Source organism: Kogia breviceps, chromosome 12, assembly GCF_026419965.1.
Source record: "Kogia breviceps isolate mKogBre1 chromosome 12, mKogBre1 haplotype 1, whole genome shotgun sequence".
NCBI lineage: Eukaryota > Metazoa > Chordata > Mammalia > Artiodactyla > Physeteridae > Kogia > Kogia breviceps.
This window is the reverse complement of record NC_081321.1, coordinates 6,908,872-6,934,056: the sequence shown is the minus strand read 5'-3', so window position 1 is coordinate 6,934,056 and position 25,185 is coordinate 6,908,872. Positions and strand designations below refer to the sequence as shown.

Sequence of the window (25,185 nt, the reverse complement as noted above, 5' to 3'; positions counted from 1 at the left end):
TAAGATGATAAAAGTAGTGTTTATTGAATGAGAAAGGGCTAGAGAGGAAAGACTTCCGAAAAAGACACAGAGGGCTGCTGCGGCATTAAAATTTGGGGACCTAAGATCCTGACCCAGGACAGTAAGAAGTAGAAGTCAGAATAGCTGTGGCTTGGGGGGAAAAAAAGTAACAGAATTTTGTGGCATAAATGGCTCTTAAGGATGAATTAGGTCAAAAGAGACAGAGACAGAAAAACTGAAATTAGCGCATGAGTGAAATTACCTTAAAAGCAGATCTGTACTCTGCATTATTAATTCTCACAATAATCACCTCTCCCTAATAGAAAGTACCAATTTAGCTGTAACAAATCCTTTTACAAAGCTTAAAGATTCCTGCAAGTCAGTCCTAAAGAATTTCTACACATTTCCAAAATATCTTCCCCTAGTAATCTGAAAACAATATGGACTACTGAAAATATTAAAAATACTTATCACCAATTAAGTCAAATCATTTGGACACTTTTATCCAGAAAGAAAAGCTGTATTTAACATTATAAAGAAAAAAGAAAATGAGAATTACACATGGATTTTGATCAATTTACTAGAAGGACCCTGATGGGGTACAAATTCCCTTAGAGGCACCTTATAAACAAGGCATTTTAAAAACAGAAAACAATAATGGAAGAAAACTAGTAGGTTATCTTTAATTTCCCTCCCATCTATTTCCTAAATAATACAATAAGGGGTTTAACAAATACCGGTGTTGCCATTTCTTCCATAAAATATACTAGATTTTTAGACTAGATGATACTTAGTAATAGTAAGGCTATTAACAAATCCTTTGCCGTAATGATTCCTAAAACATGCAGAGTCACCAAATTCTAAGTAAAAATGCAAAGAAGTTACTTAACTGTAGACTTACCCAGGTTTCCTTGCTCGACTGTTAGCACCACCTCATCCATCACCACAGCCCTAAAGTCCAGTTCCTCCTCACAACATTTGGCCTTTAATGCTCGTAAGATCTCTTTTTGGGGATAGTCTTCCCTGATTCGACGATCTGTCAAAAACCACAACTTGGCGGCCACAGAGCTACACATCTTGCTCTGCCTGTTCTTCCTTTTCTGTGATTACTTCCTCCTGAATATAGACTTCTTCTAGCTGGAAAAGAAGATATACATACAAAGTAAATCGAGAAACCTACTCAGTTTTTTGCTTTCACACAAATCACACCATGATTATATACTACTATACCCCATCTTTTCCGTCTCTACAAACTCGAACAAATTATGTATATTCATGTATCTATAGCTATTGTTCAATTATCTTCCTTTATTTCATATGTGTATAGTTTCTTATAAACATATTTCTAGGTATGTTTAAAAATCAGATGGTAGCACATATTACTAGATGAGCACCAACAATGTCATTACAAGAGCAACTTTAGTCAAAGTAAGTAATTTGAAAATGTGTGGAAAAAATTTAAATAACTGCCAAAGTTATTTAAATAAATGCCAAAGTTCATTCACTAAAATTTGTTTTTCAGTCAGGAGACAGCATGCTCTTACTCACTGTTTTTATTCTATTTTTAAACAGAATTTTTCTTAAACAAACATAGCTTGTTTACTAGAATGCCACCAACAAAAAAAGAGTGCTGCTTCTCAGTTTATATCATGAGCAAGACAACTGAAAATCATTTTCATGAAAAGAAGAAAAAAGCTACAAGTTTTACTAACAAGCCTAACAGGTGATTTCTAGTATCATCCCAGATGACACGGCAAACCTAGCACAGAAGGACAGGACAAGGGCGAGGAACAGAGGAAGCAATGGCCCTACAGATGGACGGCTTCCAGCATCACAGCAGCTGGAACTGGGCCCTTATGCACCGTTCACGTGCTTTCCAGTCTCACCCAGAAGGGCCTGCTCCACAGATGCACACAGTCACGGGACAGAGGCACTACCACACACATACACATACTCATGCACACACACACCACCCCCTCCCTCCAGACCTTGACCTGTCCTGCCTACCACACTCACCCACCTGCCTGGGGACCCACAATCTCAAAGGCATCAAGGGATTGGAGCTCAGTTTATACACGAGGAACATGGGCTATGGCCCTCCAGGCGAATGGAAAGGGTCTCACTCAGAAAGAAAAGCTCCACAAGTCACACCAGAGCATCTAATGTAGATATGTCCAGTTTCCCGTGAGAGAGGAACTATAAAAATGCCCTTAAAATGTTTACAATGGGTAGGTTTTGAAACAACCTGTCATTGACCTCCAATACTCCGAAGCCATGTCTGTGCCTCCCCTGACAGTTCTTGACCACTGTCTGTTCTATGATTGACGTCATTGCATGAAATTGCACTGCATTACTAGGGCAGTTGTGGACCCAGCAGAAATCAGGATGGGATGTTATAGCCACTGGCAACTGGGAAGCAGTTATGGCATGTCAGCTTTCAGGAAAATGCCCAGGCCACAACCGTAACACAACATCGTGTTTTCAGTGATTCTATAACCAGACAATAAAAATATTCCAGGGCTGCAATCTCACAGTCATGCAGCAACTCCTAAGAGATGATGTCAATGTGCATATCCATCTTGTCTGGCTTCATGGCCACAGCCCTGATATCCTCATGTAAAGTTTGGGTGTTTCTACACTGGTGTGCAACCAACAACTAACTACAGGCTCATATTAGGCTCCCCATCGCCTTTCATGTTCTTTTTAACGAAAGGGCTCGAAATCCTCATGAACCTAAGGTTTTAAGAAAGAAAATGATTCCCCTCTCTGTCTGGAAGACATGAAGCAAAGGTAGAGAGCGCATCATTGGCCGCAACTGGACCACATTCTTTCACGGGGGAGGCCCACACCCCCTAATCTGGAACTGGAGGAATGCTCTCGCCCTGCAGAAAAAGTGGTACCATGGGGGCTGTCACCTTGTCCTGAACTGAGGTATCTTCAGTTCAATCACGTAGAATACATTTTCTTTATCATCTTCAAAAGATTTCTGTGTTATGCCCTGGTTTTCCTGTAAAGATTTGTAGAGGTATGCGATACTGTATTCCAACTCAGTCTTCCTGTACAAGTAAATGACATCACCAGTTTCTAAAAGGCAAAGTGTGCTTAACAACCCTCAGTTGACTGGTGTTAGTATCTTCAAGTAACACCTGTCTAGATTTTTTATCTACTATAATTTTAGTCATCTCCAGAGACCAGTTTATTGCCAGGGAGTGAAAGGGCACAACGTCTTCTCTGCCCAGTGGTCCCCCCCAGTTTCCACGGGAGGATAAGTGGCTGACCATCCTTGGTGCCCCGGGATGCTGCTGTTCGCCTTTTTCAGACTGTTCCGTTGGGATTCACATTTAACAATACCCAGGAAACAGGTAAAGACGCCAGCCGCAAAGCAGAGGCTCTGTATCTCCAACAGCCCTCCTGGCCTGAAGGCCACCAATGCATTCCTATAGGCCAGGCAGAAACCAACAGGTTGGTATCTCCTCCCTATGATTTTAAAACATCTACTTTTCTCTTTTTATTCCCCATCTGTTAACATCAAGGAAAAAGACAAAACAAAAAAGCTGATAAAAAGTCAAAAGCATAACAGTAAACCTACACAGCCTAGGAGCACAAAATATGCCAATAAAAGGTCAGTACTGAAGTTCATATCATATCCACTGTTTTAAAAAAGACAGGAGGGACTTCCCTGGTGGTCCAGTGGTTGGGACTCTGTGCTTCCACTGCAGGAGGCATGCATTTGACCCCTGGTCGGGGAACTAAGATCCCGCAAGCCACACAGCAATCAATCAATCAATGACAGGAAAGAGTCCCCTGTAAATTAAAATGGTTCCCCTGTTTTCCCCTGACATTTTAAAGTAGTAGGTTTGACTACCCAATAACATATCTGTAGGAAAAGAGTTTATTCTCCAACAGTGTAAGATCAATAGGGCATTTGCAAACGTCCACATACACATAGGAGTTGATTTTTCCTCTTAGAATATAAAAAAAACAAAAAAACAAAAAACCAGATCTACTAATTCTCTATTTTTTTATTTCTCCAAAAGTACCAAAGAAAATAATATATAAACATGAGATAATAAATAAATGCTAAAGTAGCCTTTTTGCAATAAAGAGAAATCTATAAAATTTAATTTATATTAGAGATAGTTTTCCCGTGAAAACTTCTGGATAAGCACACCAATTTTTATGACTGTCATCTTCAAATACTCCAGGCAAGGCTAATTAAATGAGAATCATCAACAAAGTGATTTCTTGTGAGGCCTCCTTCCCAGTGGTAATTATTCTGGTAAAGAAAAAGCAAAATCACAATCTACCATCTGACGATATTGAGGGCATCTCTTACTACTAGAAAAATTCTTTATTCCAGATAAGACATACCAAATGAACTTAGAATCAAAAGACTGAAAAAGAAATTATGTTGGAGGAGAGAATATATACATACTTAAATATAAAAACTAGAATTTACTCAATTTGGCAGTAACTACAGCTGTACTTTCAATGACATCATTTTGTCCTGGATGTGGATTAGGTTTGTACAGAAAAATAACAAATGTGTGAATAGGCACTCTTTCACTATTATTTCCTGTAACTCTTTTCTCCTGACAGCTTTCCCCCTGTACATAATCCCCAGGACTTCATTCTTAAACCCTTCTTTCCTTTCTCTAGAAAAGTCATTCTCAGTCCAGTTTCAACTACTATCATTGACCTACTAAATATATTTTTCCAACCAAGAGTTCAACTGAATTTCAGATCTTGTTTCAATATGCCTAAACGGGCATCCTTAACTAAATGCCACCCACTATTGCCTCAGTTAAGCAAGTACTGCAGTACATATTTATTGAAAAAGGATCCACAAATCATTGGACTTGCACAGTTCCAACCCACATTGTTCAAGTTCAACCCACACTGGTCAACTCTGTGTGTGTGTGATAATATACATACATATGATAAATGTATATATATATATATACATATATATACACACACACAAATATATAAATAGATGTCATAACAGAAGCATAATGTTTAAAGATGTTGAATGACATGCCTTATCAAACTCCAAATACTGGGCTATTTTAAAACTAAAAGTTGAATGAACACTATTTCAAATTAAACCTCGGGTATTAATAGTAACCATTTTACAGATTAAGAAATGAAGGTTAAGAGAGTTAAGAAATGCACCTAAAAAAAATTTTTTTAACTAAGTAATACTAAGTAGCATAGCTTATATTTCCAGAGATTTTCTAAATCCCAAGTCTCCCGCCAAATCAAACTACATGCCTATATTGACTTCAATTGTACCTTTCTTCCTTTTTTTTTTTTTTTTTTTTTTGCTGTACGCAGTCCTCTCAGTGTTGTGGCCTCTCCCGTTGCGGAGCACAGGCTCAGCGACCATGGCTCACGGGCCTAGCCGCTCTGCGGCATGTGGGATCTTCCCGGACCGGGGCACGAACCCGTGTCCCCTGCATCGGCAGGCGGACTCTCAACCACCGCGCCACCAGGGAAGGCCCTAATTGTACCTTTTAACACCTACTTTGTTATGCTTAAGGTTTTAAACCAAGGATCTGTTTATCAAGGCTTTTCTCTAATCTCAATAAGTTCTAATGCTTCCCCACCTCCCCAAAAAATCCAAAACACAACAATTTTTACCGTCTTTCCTTTCCTTGTCTCATCCAGTGTCTCTTTAGGAGGTGGATCTGAATTACTGTTAGAAATGAGAATGAATGGGAATAAGAGGCAGAGGAACAAAAGCATTCAGAAGAAAGATGGGAGAAAGGTAGGAACACCCCGTGTGTGTGTGTGGGGGTGCTTATTAAAGGGGTACAGGAAATGAATGATAAAATGAAAATCTCAGAAGTCTAAGAGACAACCAATTAATAGTGTTAAACCTGTTACCCCATCATCCACTAAAAGAATGTCCCTTTGAAACTTCGGTAGTTCCTCCACAATCTCATCCTTTAGCTAAGATGCCACTTTAAAAATATCACTGTCTGGGTGCCATTTTCCTTAGCACATTAACTTGAAGTTAGACTGTAAGGCTGTGAAAGCAGGAGCAGGTTAGGGATTAACCAAAGTTGACTTTACAGTGACAGAAATGGATGACAGTTCCCTACTTATTCTTTAAAGAGTATACCTCAAAAACAGAGCAAACATCTAATTTTCCAAACTTTACATGACACATTCACTCATACTCTCTCCTTACAGCTCTATCATAATACCTTTTCTTAAAAAAAACTATATACAAGATTTTGCATGAAAAATGAGGATAACCATTTTCCTATACATACTCAATATGGTCCCTTGTACTCTTTTCTACTATATCTAAAGATATCAAAGGGAATTTGGATAAATTCACTTTTGAGTAATTATATGTACCAAATACCGTGTTAGACAGTTTATTTGTATCTTCTCACTTAATCCTCACAATCAACGCTGTGACACATTATTGTCCTCATTGGGCAGGTGAGGCTGCACTAGCAGAGAGGTCACTTGTCTAAATTAGAAAGTGGTAGAAGAGCCCAGAGTCACTTCAAATTCCACACACTCTATGGCAGAGACTGGCACCTGCCTACCAATATCCACTTTCCACTTACTCCTCTGTAATAACAGATCTGATATTTACCTGAGCACAATGCCATATGACTAAGAGACTGCATTTGCATTCCGTAGGCTTTCTTGCAGCTAGATATGGTCCAAGAGCGCTGAGCCAAAGTACTGCACTCCAACTTCCAGGAAGCATGCTAAAGAGATGTACTCTTCCTTGACCCTTCCTCCGTTCTGCTACCTGGAATGTGGGTGTCATGGCTACACCTCCAACAACCATCTGGACAGAGGACAAGAGTCGACCCTAGGAAAAGCGCAGCTAAGTGTTAGAAGAACTTGAATCCCTGACAACTGTGCAGTGCTGTGGCCTTAAACTGCTTACTATCTCTTTTTCATGAGGAAGAAATAAACTTCCAACTCAATGATATTTTGGGATTCTTTATTATAGCCAAAAAAGATAAACTACTAAGTACACAAAACTAAGCATTCAACTGTATAGTACATTCAATTAATATGAGTGCCTACTACACACTCTCCCTAAAGATACCATGGTAAACAAAAGAGACAAACCCCCAGCCCCAATAGAACTAAAAATGATCTGATGTTAAAATGTCATGAATAAGAAAAAATGCTCAACATCACTAAGCACTAAGAAATGCAAATAAAAACACAAAACTACCTCACAGGATGGTTACAATAATAAAAAAAAAAAAAAAACAGAAAATAACAAGTGTTGGGGAGGACGTGGAGAAACTGGAAGCCCTGCCAACTGCCGGTGGGAATGTTAAATGGTGCAGCTGCTGCCGAAAACAGTATAGCAGTTCCTCAAAAAATTAAAAATGGAATCACCATACAATCCAGCAATTCCACTTTTAGGTATATGCCCGAAAGAACTGAAAGCTGAGTCACAAAGAGGTATCTGTACACATATGTTCAGAGCAGCATTATTCACAATAACTAAAAGGTGGACGCAACCCACGTGTACATTTGACAGATGAATAATAAGCAAAATGCACATATCAGAATCTAATGCCTTAAAAAGGCATTAGCTTCTGATACATGCTTACAACATGAATGAACCTTGACGACACTATGTCCCACAATCTAAAGTACTCAAATTCACAAAAAGTAGAATGATGGTTGTTAATGGCTGCGGCATTTAAAGATTAGGGAGTTATTGTTTTATGGGTATAGGGTTTCGGTTATGCAGGACGAAAGAGTCTGGAGATGGATATGGTGATGGCTGCACAATATGAATGTACTTAATACCACTAATCTGTTAAAACGGAAATTTTGTGTGTATCTTACAATAAAAAGAAAACTGGAAAAGGAAAAAAACTGTCATGAGCAAATTAACATGCAAATGTTTACACATTCCCAACTAAAGGGTCAAAAAAATGTTACCTTTACTTAAATAACATGTAGCTTTGTTACTAAAATCCCTAAAATAGTCTGTGGTATAAACAAAACCTAAGTTTTCTCTGGAATCCAAATAACATTTCTAATGATTTCTCTTAACAAAGAAATGTTACATCAGAGTATCTGTGGAAGGTGGCACAAAATTTTAAAAATGTTCCTGAGATGCAATGCACAGTACAGTTCAAAGTTCATCACACTTAACATGTTAAATGTCAGGCCTTCCTTCGAAATTTTCTTTCTGGACACGATGCTGTAAAAAGGGTTGGGAAGCTGTTAACATATTGAAGAAGGCTTTGCAGATATGGCTAACTACATCACATGTCAAAGGAATAAGCTAACAACTGAGAACTCCAAAGCATCAGGGAAGAATTCCAAGCTTGCTGTATTTGGGCAAACCTGCATGAATTTTCAAGATGTAGTTTTCTGATAAAGCATCAAAGTCTGAAATACTGCCAAATACGGTACAGCAGAGCAGTAAGACAGAACCGGTCTGATCTTTTATAGCAAATCCATGCTCTATCCTGGAGACCTTATTTCTATATTTCTAAGAACATGAAGCTAAGAGCTAGTATCAGAAGTGGTTAAAAGAGAGAGAGATGGAGAGAGGGAAACAAAAAAGGGACTGTTAAGGAGCTGAATCGAACAAAAACATTTAAGAGGTAGATTTGGATTATTTTTTTTGATCACAACTTGGTGGTGTGCTGCCACTTTTGAAAGAAAGGTAGTAAAAAAAAAAAATAACTTGGCACATCAACATTTACACAAATTTGTTCTAATTCATTAATTCACAATCCAGTAGACTCCTCCAGACATTGCTGAGAGAAGTGATTGACAGGGGAAAGGACCAAACAGTAAAGTTTCCAAGTAATGAAAGACAATTTACCCCACATCTGTACCTAATCTGCTTCCCACCTCCATTCAACCTCTCTTGAAACAAGAGGACCAATGAAATTAGACAGTAAACTATATGAGGACAGAATCCCCATCTGTTGTATTCTCTACTATTATCGCCAATGGGCAGCATAGAACCTCAAAAGGACATGGTTAAGGGTTAGGAGATATATATATATATGTATGTATGTATGTATGTTTTTTTTTTTTTTTTTGCCGTTCGCGGGCCTCTCACCGCCGCGGCCTCTCCCGCTGCAGAGCACAGGCTCCGGACGGGAGCACAGGCTCCGGACGGGAGCACAGGCTCCGGACGCGCAGGCCCATAGGCCACGGCCCACGGGCCCAGCTGCTAGCGGCACATGGGATCCCCCCAAACCCGGGCACGAACCCGCGTCCCCTGCATCTGCAGGCGCACCCCCAACCACTGCGCCACCAGGGAAGCCCCAGGAGTTACTTTAAAGGACTTTGTTATACTGAATTACAAAGGAGTATCAAAAAACCAGAGCTATTTTCAAAATTAAACACCAAATTGTACAACAAATTGTAAACATAGCTGTTTGAAATTTTATTTTTTCAGTTTCGCATAAAAAACAAACAACCCAAAGCTATTGCTACTTTCTATCATCACCATACAACCTGTGTTAACAATTAAAGTGGGGTCTGGGGTTAGGGGCAGTAAGGAGAGGGAAAAAGATATAAGCAGATGGGTTCTGTGCAGACCAAGCTCTAAGGGAGTAGATCTGGCTAGCTCTGTGACTTTTGTCCTCCAGGCCAATTTTGAAAGGGAAAAAACATTGGAAAAGAAAACACTGAAAATGACACCATGGCATCAGTTACCATGAAACCAGAAAATCAGTCCTTTTCTGCAAACCAAACATTTACAGAGATAGAAATGACACATAGGGCTTCCCTGGTGGCGCAGTGGTTGCGAGTCCGCCTGCCGATGCAGGGGATGCGGGTTCGTGCCCCGGTCTGGGAGGATCCCACATGCCGTGGAGCGGCTGGGCCTGTGAGCCATGGCCGCTGAGCCTGCACGTCCAGAGCCTGTGCTCCACAATGGGAGAGGCCACAACAGTGAGAGGCCTGCATACCTCAAAAATAAAAATAAAAATAAATACAAGGCCATTGAGGTACTTCTTTAAAAAAAAAAAAAAAAAGAAAGAAATGACACATAAATCTAAAATATATTATGGACAGATATTTAGATATTTTTGGAGGTACTATATTATTTCTTCACAACACTTAATATGACAAGCAGGAAAATTCCCAAGTAACGCAGGACAATTTACCCAACACCTGTACCTAATCTCCCCGATTCAACCTCTCTTGAAACAACTGCACACGCCAGTACAGCTAACATCTAAAAATACTACTTTCTTCATTGTTCTTATCACTATCTACCTACCCCTCAATAGCGTAACTGTAACAATTCTAAAGGCTCTTTTCTCAAATGCTTATGACTTAATCCCACTTGCAGAGAATATTCTTTGTAAACCAATCAGCCATAAAATCTCTCTACAAAGCCACTCCCAAAAAACAGTTGTCAGCAAGCAACATACAATAACTCACCCTCCTTACTTTATGTTTGGTATTCTCACTCTTCATGGGCTGTTTGTGGGTACAGAAGTTCTTCCTCCACCCATTTTCTGTGTTTAGGTCTCTATGCCTACTCCCCAGAAGAAGATGATAAAAGCTATGTCCCAAAGTGTGGAACAACTCACTCTACTCCATCCCATTCCCCTAATTTGTTCCAGAGTTCATGGTACTCAGTCTTTTAGCTCCTTGGGAGGGGAGAGGATTTGAGAGATCGATCAGTCTAGTGACTTACCCCATGTGAATACAAATTGGGGAAAGAAAGAATTGGGAGATAATTTAAAAGGTATGTTTCATCCTGTGCCCCAACAAAGTAATGCATGAAGTTTGGTTGGTGTTTAGAGAAAAACAGAAAGTTCATTTTAGAACTTTCTTTACAGTATGGCTAAGAAGTGGTATAAGATTTACAAGATATTGCTGGTATTTCCCTCTGGTGAGGAAGAGGGGACTGAATGAGAAGGGAAAAGAAAAAAAGGATAATTTCTTCTTGTCACTCTCCCCTGCACCCCCAGATGCTATCATATTCAATAGGAAACATGAAAAAAAAAATTTCAAGCTATCCAACTAGAAACTAAGATAAGTGGAATTTTAGCTCATAGCCAGAAGTCTGAAGGTTAGATATACAGCTCCTTACCCCCTACAGGGGGAAAGGCAGGAAGAGAAAAGTGGCTCTTCACTGAGTAGAGGGGCTGAATGTGACTCAATTTGCTGCTTCCCTTCTTGGCTCTGTTTTCAGAATCACACAGACTGCCTCCCTGCCTGACAAGCAGACTCCAGCACCTGGCGGGGGTAAGAGAAGACAAGAGAGAAAACAAGGGAGACAGAGAAAGAGAAAAACATCAACAGCCACGAACGAAGGAAACTAAAACCTAACCAAGATAGACTGGAATAAACAAAAGATTATGTCAAAACAAAATAGGCCTCCTCCCCTTTGACACACTAACTAAATCCAGTAATCATTATAAAAGAAATCTAACTAGATTATGACTATATTAAAGCTTTTCATTCCAGAAGTTATGGTGACTCTCCATGACTAAAATTTCAGAGAGTGTTTTATTTCAAGTGAATACGTTAAAGTATCTGGACAGTCAATTGTTTAAGAAATCGTTTGTTTCTTTTTCAAAAGACCTTAGAACTATCCGATGCTATGAAATGAGGTCTAAAATAAATAACATTTACATTTTAATGGTTACAGTTAGAAATTAAATCATCCATAAATATAATCAAAATATCAAGCCCCCAAAAGGAAAACCTTCCATATTAGGCTGCCCATGCAGTTTCCATCCAGACTTCAAATTTAACCCAACTCCACAAAGATGTGGGAACAATTCCTGTAATTAATGAGAAAACGGCACAAGCAAAGAATTTACACCGAGGTTACATTCAACACGGTTACTACAATAATCCCACTCAAAGAAGAGAATTAACGCCCCATCTCTATCCGTAAACACAAATGGGAGAAAATACAGGGGATGACAAATCTGCTATCAGCGATAAGGAAAAATTAGTAAGGCAAATCTGAAGTAATTATCCCCTAACTACTTTGGATTTATTGCAGGGGGGAGGGGTAAAGATCTGCATCACGGTCAAATGCTGTTAAAAAAAATCAAACGAGACAAGCAATTATTGTCACCCATCGTATTCAGAAAGCTTTCAAAAGAAAAAGAGGAATGGCTGTCACTCTTCTAAAAATGTACACGTAAGGAGAAAAGCGTGGAATTAAAACAGAATAACTGCAATGCCAGCCCCTCCCGCCTCGGTCACACACCACAGGAATCTGTCTGATGGCAGCGGTGGAGGCAGAGATCGCCACGCTGCCGAGGACAGGTTAGCGCCACGCGTGTGTGGCTCCGACGCGCATCCCCACGGTCACCACACCCCCTCGCCGAGGGGAGACCACACTGCTCCCCGCCCGAGGCCGCCGCCTCCCTCCAGCCTCCCGCACCCACCGGCATCCTCAGCCCCTCCCGGCGCAGACGCCCGGCCCGGGGTCCGCCAAGCGCCCCGCCGCCCCCGGCTCTGAGGCGACCACCGGCCTCCCCAAGCCCCGGGCCCCAGCCGCGCACGGCCCCGTCCTCTCCCGGGCCCGGCCCCGCTCGTCGGGAGCCCGTTCTGCCCAACTCGGCCGCGGCGCACGGCGGGGGTCGGGCGCGCCTCCGCCTCTCGCCACGACCCCCGGAAGGGAACGCGAGGGTCCCGCTCACCTGTGGGGCGACTCCTCCCTGGCTCTCGGCCGGCGGCGCCCGCCTGGGGCCTCCGAGGGCGGCTCGGGCTGGCGGCCGGGCGGGCAGTAAGTCCGAGGAGAGGAGGGGGAGGGGGTCGGGATGCCGGGAGCCGCCTCCTTTCTCCGCCACGGCTCCCACAGGCTGGCCCGGCGCCCTCGCCCACTCGCCCCCTTTCTCACAGCCGCGCGGTTGGTCTGGCTCTCCCTCACCCCCCCCCACACCCACTCACACACACACACTCACACACACACACTCACTCACCCCCCCACATCCACACACACGCACAACCGACTGCTCCACACTCCCTCACTCGCCTGGCGTGCGCGCGCGCGACCCCGCTCTCACACAGCGCGCGCGACGCCGGCGGAGGCCGCCCCGCGCTCCCCCAGACCTAGGCGAAGCGCACCGTCCGCCCGCGTGCAGAGGACCCGTGCGCGCCTCGGCCCCGGCCCCGGCCCCGCCCTCCAGGCGCGGCTGCGCGGCGGCGCAGCGAGCGGCCGGCCGAGCGAGGGGCCGGGCCAGCCGGCCGGCCGAGCCTGGCCGAGCGGATCTGACACCTGCGTCGGGACCCGACCCCCAGGCGTCCCGTCTCCACTCGCAACCCTCGCCGCCTCTGGGGTCGAGGAGAGGCGATGGGGGGCGCGCGCGCGCGCCGGGAGGATAAGGGTAGCGCGAGAGCGCTTCGAGGACGCGCTTTCCCCACCCGCCCCCAAACCGTCCTCACTGAGAAAGGGAAAAGGGTGGAGGAGCGAGGTTTGTTCCCAACTCGAAACCGCGTGGTGAATCCCTTCCTTTGTACACCCTCCCCGCCCTCACCGTCCCTCCTCCAGCCCCATTCACCCACACTCTGAACCCTAACGCGAGCCCACCGAGTCTCCCAGGCGCAGTGTGCGGAGTGCGTGTCCGCGCCTCCCGCCCGTCCCCGCCCACCTCCCGCGCCGCCCTGAGGACCGCCTCCCCCTCGAGTCCCCTCAAACCGTGGTCTTCGCTCCGGAGGCAAAGGTTTCGGGGGCAAAGACCGTAAACACCCATAAGGTCCTTGTCCCTGTACAGAGTAAGGACAATGCCTCTGTATATAGTGAGCCCAATTTTTAAACATCGTGTATTCGCCAGGCTTTAGGCAGGTTTTAAGATATAGGCGGGGCACCGTGGTACAGCCAGCTCTGCCGCTTACAAACCAGTGTAAACCTTGTTACTTAACTTGTTAATTAACCTAGTTACTTAACTTCCTCTGATCCTTTGTTATGAAAAGAGTATATTCCAAGGTTGCTGTGTGAATGAAATGTGATAATAGACTTACAAGCATTTTGTAAATTTCCAAACTGTGTAAAATGAATGTTTTACACTTTTTTTCATTTACACTTGAGTGTGTTTCTTCGCAGTATGGCTGAGAAGGGGTAGATTTTTTAAGATGTTGCTGGTAATTTCCCTCTAGTGAGGAAGGTCGAAAAACTCCTCCACAAAGGAGGGTAAGAATATGAACAGGTCGGCAAACAACCTAAATATTCATCCACAAATGAATGGGTAAAGATGTGGTATGTATATACAATGGAATATCACTCAGCCATAAAAAAGAATGAAATGATGCTGTTTGTAGCAACACGGATGGCCCTAGAGATTATCCGTACTAAGTAAAGCCAGAGAAAGACAAATACCAACTGATGTCGTATGTGGAATCTAAAATACGACACAAATGAACTAACTTATCTACAGAACAGAAACAGACTCACAGACAGAAAGGACTTCAGGGAAGGGGCTTGGGGGAGGGATGGAGTGGGAATTTGGGATTAGCAGGTGCATTCTATATACTAGAATATCCAAACAACAAGGTGCTACTGTATTGCACAAGGAACTGTATTCAATATCCTGTGATAAATCCTGTGAATCTTCCATATAAAGATTCATTTCCAAATAACCTTAGTCATTTATTACACCAGATATCTCAGATGTGAGAGAGTTATGTCCTAACACATTTGCCTTCTTGCAGATCACACAACCCCTTCTCAGTCCCCTCGGCCAACAAATCCTTTTCAGCATTCCTTTCCCAATCTTTAGGGTCTGCTTTTTTTTTTTTTTTTTTTTGCTGATTTGCCTCAAGGGGACTTGAGAGTCCCCTGACTGAGAAATGTAGTTAGGGTGGGTGTTAACTAAGTGTTTACTGCACGTTTTGACACAGAGTAACCTAGGATGGTGAACTATTTTCACGAAAGATACGTTTAGAGGTACAAAAGTGTTATATGATATACTACCTTCAGAAGAAAGGGGGGGGGGAAAGTCTACAGAACTAAAATGTTGCTATTTACTCCACTCTGATATTATCTCCTGGAACATGAAGTACTTCCCTTCAATCTAAAGAGGAAAAGAAGGAATCATTTTGTGATCGAGGAAAGCTTGATCACAAAGATATGAGCACAGTGAGAATCTGACACAAAATACATAGGGAGATTGGCACAGAGAAAAGGTCGCGGGTATGCCCAGCAGAGGATCCCAATTCACAGTAACCATGCCCTGCCCAAGAAAACCAGGCTGTATAGGTGAAACTGTGCATACGGAGTATGAGACTATTAACTCACAGGCCACTTGTCTCTTAAAAAAATGCTGTCGTTCATTATACCGTCACTATGTGCCAGACACATCCTAAGAAATTCAGAGCACACACAACTTTGCTTTTCACTTAATCTAGTCAGGGAAATAAACCCAGATGTGTATATATATATATATATATATATATATATATATATATAATTTTTTTTTTTTTTTTTTGCCGTACGCGGGCCTCTCACTGTTGCGGCCTCTCCCGTTGCGGAGCACAGGCTCCGAACACGGAGGCTCAGCGGCCACGGCTCACGGGCCCAGCCGCTCCGCGGCACGTGGGATCCTCCCGGACCGGGGCACGAACCCGCGTCCCCTGCATCGGCAGGCGGACTCTCAACCACTGCGGCACCAGGGAAGCCCCCAGAAGTATATTTTTAAAAACAAAGCCAATGGTATGTCACTCTATAAGATAATCTTTACATGAATAATGATCAAATTCATACTTCCTATTTTTGTATGAAGTAATGAGGGAGCAGAAATTGTTTTTAGCATTTCCAGAAAGGCTCCGTTTCTCAGATTCAACCGTAATCTTTGTGTTTTCACGGTAGTTATGTCTGGTCAGGTATATGGACTCACATCTCCTTTTGGTGGCAAATGTGACTTATCTTGGTTTAATCATGTGCCACTCATTCTTAACCCATAAATTGATACTCTTCAGGAGGGGGTGGGTTGAATCCCTTGAGAAGACATATTATAAGTAACCTCACATCTCTGGAGTCAGATAAATCTGATTTCTCTGATTTGAAATCCCAGCTTTATTTGCTGGTGTCATGGGATTGTTGCCTCTATGAGCCTCAGTTTTCTCATCAACAAAATGAAGATTAACTATTTCACTGAACTATAAGGATTAATGAAGTAACAAACATAATGCACTACATGTGAAGCGTGCAATAATTATTAGCTATTATTACACAAGACTGATGTTCACCCAAGCTGAAGGGACCAAGGATTAGACAAGAGGTGCTGGAATTATCCGTGTATCGCCTTATTGAAATGTTCTTGGTGGACAATATGAAGATAGTGGGAGAGGCACATAAAACAGAGGATTTGATGAAAACAAAATCTCCCGCAGCAAAGTTGCCCAGGTTCTCCGATTCAACTTGAGTTGCACTGGTGTATATATCAGCCAGAAAGCATAACTCACCTATTATCTAGACCGTGGGTCAAGCAAAAACTTTAAGTACCCTATAGACACCATCTGGTGCAAATCTTTCTCTCCTGGGGTTAAAGACAAACAAACAAGCTGGGGTTTGATCAAAACTAAGGCCTGGGGCTTCCCTGGTGGCGCAGTGGTTGAGAATCCGCCTGCCAATGCAGGGGATACGGGTTCGTGCCCTGTTCCGGGAAGATCCCACATGCCGCGTAGCGGCTGGGCCCGTGAGTCATGGCCGCTGAGCCTGTGCGTCCGGAGCCTGTGCTCCGCAACGGGAGAGGCCACAACAGTGAGAGGCCCGCGTACCACACACACACACACACACACACACACACACACACACACACACAAAACAAACAAACAAAAACAGTAACTAAGTAGTGAAGAGAAAAACTGTAAACAGGAATGAATCCAGAATTATTCTCAGTACTGAAAACAGTCTGCATCACTGGGTATCTAACGTGATTCGTGTGGATGGAGAAAAGGTGGTGGGTGTCTTAGAACGTACACTAGCAAATAAGGGACAGTAGCAGCAGCTGCAGGGGATGTAGCTCTCCCTGTGCTTCCTCTCCCAGAGCCAGCCGGCTAGAACCAGCCTGGCGGCAGCAGTCTCCAGCCAGAATAGCTAAACCCTGATCTAGCCTTTCTCCACCCACATCCCTCCTCCTTTCCCTCCACTCCATTTGTGCACAGTAAGCTGAGCGCCTCTCTAACTATGCTAAGAAAATACAGATGCCAGACACAAAGGAGGATGGGGTGGGGAAAGGGAGGAAAGACCGTACAGATTGGCTGCAGAGAAAGAAAAAGTGTAAAGCAAAAAAAATGACTTAGAGAGGTGATGTAGGTTTTTCCCCTTCCTTTAATTGTATCTGGCTACTATTTCTTTCTCTCTGTTACACAGGAATAAACCAGGATGTTTAAAATGCAGATTCCTTGGCCTTCACCCCGACCTTCTGAATGAGCCAGGGTACCTGCATGTTTTTGAGCCAACCGAAAAACTTATGGAATCAGCCAATAGTCTGCAAATTTAACAAGCCTACCAAGTTGAATCTTAGATACATGACAGCTTGAGAATAGTGTCTTAAAGAGATAACCATTTGTAAAATGTTCTTAATTTAAAGCACTCAGCATTTATAAACTCAATGTAAGCCTCAAGCAACCTTGAAATGTTGAGCAAATATTGTTAGTCTCTTCTGACAGAAGGGAAAATCAAGGCAATGAGATAAAATAATTGGTGGCAGTTCCCAGTCTCCTGATTCCCTATCCACCGGAGTATCATAAAAGTATCTCAGTCTGGGAAGGATAGAAGAAGAGAGAATGGACTAAGCAAAGGTGGAAAGGCAGCAGCATGTTCTCCTTTAAAGAAAAGAGGAAGCCTCAAATAATAGGGGAAGAAAGAAAACAAGAACCCTCCACTAGGTGCAGGGAGACACCCGATTGAATTTGTTGACATTTCAACCATAGAAATGATGTTATCAAACCACGCATGCGCTGTAGGATCCGCCACACACCTGTGTCACCAGCAGCACCTTGAATGATTAACAAACATTTACAGACTGAATGGATGAATGAATGAATGCGTTGTGGGATATTCCTAATGATCTGCCACCATCATGATTGTCCTGGTCCAGTTTGCTATCTTTTGCACATCAAAAAAGTTAGACTAGGCAGTTCTGTTCATTAATCTAAGTTCATGTAGTTATCCTTGATGCAAAGAAACAGAACAATTTATATCTGTGTCCAAATCCTTATCTACCCTATTTCTACATTTTGTTTTCAAATCATTTTTGCTCTCTTGGGTTACAAACCCATTTTGATCATCAAGCTAGATTTGTTTAATCTTCCTTGCTCTTCTATTTAACCCTTCTTCCATCGACTCTACCTGACTCCCCCAAACTAAGTGTTTCCTTGATTTTTTGGTCTCTCTCTCTCTCAGTGCCTTTCAGTTTGGGATTCATCCTAGGAGCATGAGGAGACAGTAAAGAGAAAGAAAAAAAAATGAGTGACACAGTGGAATTACTAGGCAAATCTCTCTAAATATACAAGTTCCAAACCTTCTGGCTACTTTCCCAAAACTTTTCTAGACAACTAGGGCAGACAACGGAGACCAAGATAGAGGATCTATAACACTGGCTTGCTTAATAAATGAATGGTGAAAGAGGAAGTTGCCACAGAAATATTTGTAACGCATATAGTTCTATATCTGTCCCCCAGCATCATAATAAACCGAACATGTCTCAGAACATGTTTAATCCTCCTAATAACCCTACTGCGCTTGAGTTATCTCCTTTTTACAAATGAGCAAACTGAGGAACAGAGACATTGAGTAACTTTTTCAAACTCACACAGCAAGTGGCAAAACCGTGCTTTGAATCCAAGCATCAAAGTACATACTTTTAACCAACTCCTCATAATCCCTCAAAGGCTACACAATTGATTTTGTCGGCAGTTTCTTCCCATTACTTTGTATGTAAAGTTTTATTTGGATATTGATGCCTGCTATTTTGGCTTATGTCTCTAACATCATATACAAACATTTGATAAATAATGGTTATTTTTATATATATATATATATATATTTGGAATTCGTCACAAAGCATCTCCTAGTCCATTCCTCAAGCATACATATAAAGATTCAACCAAAAAATTATTACTAATGTTATTCTCCAAACACATATAGATTCCATTGTAATCAACAAAGTGCAAATCCACTTGTCATAGATGGATTTGCTAAAGTCGTAGAAGCTTTTTATCATTAAGCTTTTTCTCCAACTTCCATTACTAAAAATAAAAACTACGATTTTTGTGGGGAACTGAAATGTTTGGCGGTTCAAAAAGGGACCCACTGATACGTTGGGGCAAAAAGGGTTTAGCAGAAAGTCAGGGTTTAAAAGACAAACCAGGGTTTAGTGCCTGACCAAGAGGGCAAAAGTAGGTCAGTGTCCCTGGCAGTCACAGCTGGTAGAGAGTGATGTCACCCAAGTAGTGGGGTGGGGGGTAGGGGAGGTGAGATTTACGGTGGGGAAGTGGAGAGACCCTTTGCAGGGGGGACTGTGGGAATGGGAGGGGAGGAATTTACAGAGGCAGACTTAAGGCAGCCTTTTATAGGCTAATGGCAGAAACAGCTGAAGCACTGCTTCCTCTGCCCTCTGCCCTCTTCCAAGGCTGCTTTCTCCCAGGCCTCATTCCCTACCTCATATCAACATCAGACCCCTCTGCTGGAGACAAAGACACCAGAGAAGGGAATGAGGAAAAAGACAAGCCTGAAAAGGAATAACTTCCATAAAGGAGAGAGTGGTGGAGAGAAGTGAAGTCAATTTTAATCAAAACCAGGGAAACATGATGGGAAAGAAGGAAAACAAAGGAGAGGGGCAGATGAAAAAAATAGTGGAAAGGGAGGAAAAGATGGCTGAATGAACCAAAAAACATATTAGTGCATGGAGCAAAATTAGTATACTGGAAATACAATTATAATAACTTCTAAGGTTTTAAAACTGAAGCAAGCAAAGAGCTGAGGAAGACACCATAATAGTTGCAATTTGAAACCATCCAAAATATGTAGCGTGTTTGCAACAGAGCGAAACTGGGATGGTCCCAACTAGGACTTCCCTCCCCAGTCCACATCCAGGTTCAAAGTTATGCTGCCTCTGTCTGTGTTTATCGGTCAGTGGCGATCTAGAAGTTCTCGTGACTAATTTAAATATCTCATTGCAGGTGTAGGTAGTGCCTGTTAAATTGTCAATAATCATAGTAGTAACAATAACCACCTTTGGAATGTGGAAACTGTATTTCAACACCCCTGCTTTTGAAATGTCATGCACTTCACGTACTGTTCTAATCACTTAAACATTTTAAACAATTAAAATTCAACTAATCTCCGATCAAAACTGAATGTCTGGGCTTCCCTGGTGGCGCAGTGGTTGAGAGTCCGCCTGCCGATGCGGGGGACACGGGTTCGTGCCCCAGGCCGGGAGGATCCCACGTGCCGCGGAGCGGCTGGGCCCGTGAGCCATGGCCGCTGAGCCTGCGCGTCCGGAGCCTGTGCTCCGCAGCGGGAGAGGCCACAACAGTGAGGCCCGCGTACCGAAAAAAAAAAAAACCAAAACCTGAATGTCTTTCCATTACGTCCAATAGCGCTCCTGTCTAACAACAGCAACCGAAAACCCTTTCTCATTTAAGAGCTACTAATGTTCCTTTCTGGATAACTGTTAAGTTTTACAATATCCCCTGGTGTAACCAAAATATACGTGTAATAAATATGCCACGATGAACTGTGTCTAGAAAGAAATAAGGGAGAAAAGCTAGGAAATATCTCACCAAGGGACCAGAAGAAGTAGGGATATATATATAGTGCCTTTATCTGGAAGAATGTTGCTTTTCTTTCTCTTCCTTTCAAATTTCTTCCTTTTCTAAGGAAGGAATTTTTATTGCTTATTTTCTGTTTTCTCATTCATTTCCCCTTTCTCCAAGTCTTTTTTTTTTTTTTCCCTCTTGTTGCAACAGCTTCTCTATTTCCATCTCAGGTTGCCCCCATATTTCCTTCTGACTTTGTTGTGTCTTAGCTTAGTCGGCCAGACTTCCACTAAACTCTCAGAGCTGGCATCAGAACAGCACATTTGGCAAAAAGTCAGCCACACATACCACACAACCACAAACAAGCACTCTGACTGCAAAATCCTTTCAACAATACATTCCTGTTTCTTGCAGTCAGCGGTTCACATAGACCCACGATCTGAAATAAGCAACGCATACATTCACATGCAGTCTGCACGCACATGGCCTCTGCAGTCAGCTCACAAAGACACAACATCTGCAGAAAGGTCTTGCAGGCAGCATATACAGGCAGCACAGTCTCCGCCCCTTTCCTAGCTCTTCCTGACTGGCTCTTTCTCCCAGCCACCTCCTCCCCTCACGCTGCCTGGCAATGTCTCCCCTCCTTTTCCGGCAGTTCTCCGTGCAGCACCATCCATCACTCTCCCAACAGATCCTCGGGCAGAGCAATTGTTTCTTGAAGCTCTCTTTTCCCCTGACTGGGAATTTGCTCTTGCAAAAGGACTGTCAGAACAGAATCTCCTTCTGGAACACGATACTGTGGCCTGGTCCCTAGTGCGCTAACTGGTTTCTACAGATTTTAATTTTGCCATGGAAGGCTTCAGGAGAAGGAAAAAGAGGAGGAAGAAAACAGAAAGAAAGAAAAGGAAAGGAAAGAGAAAGCCCCGGGAGACATTTCAGCGAAGACAACTTGAACAAAAGCAGAGAAACAGATTTAGGAGGGGAAAGCAGTGGAGAGACAAAACGGAGGTGTGAAAGTAAACGAAGAAACTAAGAAAAAAGATCAAAGTATGAAAGACTTGGTATAACAGTTGATTAAGCTTTTTGTTACCCACTACATTACCAAGGTGACCGTAGGAGTAGGACAGAAGATTCTTATAAAAAGGTCAATAGGTGAATCAGACATAAAGAGAATAATCTCCTGATGAGATTGCATCATTTGGAATTTCTGAAAAAGACAAAACAGACAACAATCACAAATAGCTGCCACAAGGAAAATTTAAACTGCTATTTTGAAGTATTTAGTGACACTTGGAAAGAAAGCACATTTGAATTTTAGTTAAAACAACAGATGATGTCCCAATTTTTGAGATATACTAAAAATGTGAAATTCAAATGTATTTGACCATTCCACATTTTATCTGGCAATCATATTCTCAGAGGATTCTGACTCACACTCAAGTTTGAGAAATACTGGTGTGAAGTGAGACGGCCTACCTTCTTTAGTAAGGAAACCTGGAGGTGTTTGCAGATTCTCATCCCTACCCCACAATCATACCAAACTGAAATCCCTAAGAAGAAGCTGAAGACTCTTCATTGTGATGATATACATTGGTTTATTTGGATTCACTAAAGTTTGATAATCACTGATTTCCTCACAATTCTTCCATGGAGCCCTCGCTAAACCTTAATAAATGTTCGGTTAATTAAACCAGGGGGCCATTAGAATGAATGGCCACTAAATAGGCTTTAAGCTACATCCCATCAATAATTTCCTTGTTTCTCCCTTTTCCCTATGAAACGCTCTCCCCAGCTCCCATCGGTAGAAAGCTGCCCAATTAGAAGTGATTTTAGTTCACATAAACTCTTATGTTTATGTTTAGTTCACATAAACTCTTTAAAGGTTTAATATGCCTCTTTCCAACTGTTCTGTTGTCAGAAGAAGGAACCAAAGGAGCCCCCCAGGGACCCCCTCCCAGGAGAAATGAGGAACCAGGTGGAGGTATCCATGTAGCCCCTTTAACTCACTGCTTCTCTGTGTCTGCTCCTCTCTGTCCAAGTCCCTCTTGGATCCTCGTGTTATGAGCTGTCAGACTTTATCTGAGTTTTTCCAGACCGGGTCCGGAAACCAGCCAGAGTCCAACTTAAAAACCGGACTGGGTCGGGGATTGGACTGGGTCTGACCTAAACTGGACTAGGTCCAGTGTGAGGCTTCAGGTGAGTAAAATTTTAAGACTGAACAAGTATATCAATCTCACCACAGATAATCTTGAATTACAGTGGACATAGTGGGGAACTTTTAACCTAGATCCAGTCAAGAGGTACCCTAGAGAACAAGGGCACTTCTCTCACTATAAAGAGTAGAAAGAAAATTATTTTTCCTCCTCTACAGTTTCTAGTTACCAGAATAAGAGCTGCTGGGGGGGGGGGGACTTCCCTGGTGGCGCAGGGGTTAAGAATGCGCCTGCCAATGCAGGGGACACGGGTTCGAGCCCTGATCTGGGAAGATCCCACATGCCACGGAGCAACTAAGCCTGTGCGCCACAACTACTGAGCCTGTGTGTCACAACTACTGAAGCCCGTGCACCTAGAGACTGTGCTCCACAACAAGAGAAGCCACCGCAATGAGAATACTGTGCACCACAACGAAGAGTAGCCCTCGCTCGCCGCAACTAGAGAAAGCCCACACCCAGCAACGAAGACCCAATGCAGCCAGAAATGAATTTATTTAAAAAAAAAAAAGACCTGCTGGGACACCCTGCTCTCTCCTGCAGACAGGATCTCAGGGAAACTGGCAGAAGTGAGCCAAGGGTAAGAGTTCTTAAAAAGTCAACGCTCCCAGATCTCTGTCTGTAGCGCCTGGTCAAGAGAGGAAGGTAAAGTTTCAGTTGTCCCTTCCTTACCAAGTTCAGGGTTTGAATTTGATTTTGGGGTACCCACTTGTTAGCCTTCGCTTCTCTCCTAGAGGCAGCGATTGCCTTCTTGTCTCAACTTGTGTCCTGAGGACATGGCTTGGCTCTCTGCCTGCCTGGGGCACTCAGGTTGTTGGTTCTTATGTGCATATGCAGCCCTCAGGTTGGGGGCACAAAAATACCCCCAGACAGAAACGAGGGCTGTATTCTATTTGTGGCTAAGGTTCTACTGATTTTTGCTAGCTCTCTCTTTGGGCTATTTTTGGAAGTGGCTCTGGATTTGGGGGAGGTAGTATCTTTTCCACCCTCTTTGGAGACACCTCTTGCATCCATGGGATTGGTCAAAACTACCAGGCATTTACTGTTTGCCCTGGCTGAAACCTGATAAGATATTGGGGGGTGGGGGGGGATATATATTTTTAAAAATAGGCCTGTGGTCAGAAGTTGGCCTTATTGGAAGCTGATTTCAAAACCTTTTTTTAGGCATTCTCTCCTAAGCTAAAATGAAACTATGTACCCAGAGGGAAAGAAAAACATCCTGAGGTCATTGTGGAAGCATTTACGAAAATATTCCAAAGACACACACACGGCTGTAAATCTAGAACATGGGAATCTTTCCCTCTTAGTTGGAAATCTCCCTAATATGAAGAAACTCATTGAAGATAATGTATTTGGGTGGGTGGGTCAGCCTCTTGATCTCGTTCAGGCTGCAACACTATTCTTTGTGGAATTAAAAACAACTGTACTTGCCTTATAAATTGAGTCCTTACAAGAACAGAAGTGCAGCTCTAGAAGCAATTTAAAGCCCAGAGTAAAACTAAGGTTGACTTTGTGGAGACAATAAAGCCCCCTTGGGAAAGGCTGGCCTGCTACCCTGTTTGCAGGATTCCTGGCAGCCTTTCCAGGTAGATAAGGAAGGTCAATTCCTGGAAGGCCTTTAACTCTGGCAATCATCTCTGAATCTATAACTAAGGCCATAGTTGCACAGCAAGAGTCCCTAGACTTTCTTACTAGGATGGTTTTAGATAATAGAATTGCCTGACATTACTCACGAGCTGAACAAGGAGAAATGTGTGCCATAGCAGAATGTCTCCTGTTGCAGCTGGATCAATGCAACTGGTACTGTACCAAATACAAGAGATTAATAAATAGCCACTTGACTATTTATTAATAGCCAGGAGTTGATGACCCTTCAGGTACATTCTCTGATTTATCTGAGAACCACTGGTTTGGTTCATGGGAGGTCCTGATTAAGGAATATACTTCACTCTTGGTATTATTACCCTCTAATACTCATCATGGTTGTTTCCTTGGTGCACTGTGTTGTCCTAAAGGTCTTAAATGCATATTCACGGCCATCAGCAGTACATCAGATGGTCTCGCTGTGCTTGCAGAACAGAAACAAGATGAGTAACAAAAACAAAAAAAATTTTTTTTTGGCTGTGCTGTGTGGCTTGTGGGATCTTAGTTCCCCAACCAGGGATTGAACCCAGGCCCTCGGCAGTGAGAGCTTGGAGTCCTAACCACTAGGCTGCCAGGGAATTCCCAAAAGACAAATTCTATGAACCTGACATCATAATCAGTTTCA

The 25,185-nt window shown here is 42.9% G+C and overlaps 1 protein-coding gene across 5 annotated transcripts in view; it reads right to left on the bottom strand.

Annotated features, from left to right (window-relative positions):
* RIMKLB (ribosomal modification protein rimK like family member B) overlaps nt 1-22,778 on the bottom strand; it is a 47,481-nt gene extending 24,703 nt beyond the window's left edge. Inside the window, exons 1-3 of one of the 5 annotated variants that reach the window (XM_067008715.1) lie at nt 22,714-22,773; nt 21,809-21,913; nt 902-1,137 (exon numbers count right to left, since the gene is read on the bottom strand). In XM_067008715.1, the coding sequence (XP_066864816.1) occupies nt 902-1,076 (175 nt within the window). In that variant the 5' untranslated portion in view covers nt 1,077-1,137; nt 21,809-21,913; nt 22,714-22,773. Of the gene's footprint in view, nt 1-901; nt 1,138-6,616; nt 6,773-11,074; nt 11,171-12,644; nt 13,104-21,808; nt 21,914-22,713 lie in introns of those variants that run through there. The other 4 variants (XM_067008717.1, XM_067008714.1, XM_067008718.1 and 1 more) reach the window with 4 other exon arrangements.
* Nucleotides 22,779-25,185: the final 2,407 nt, after the last annotated feature.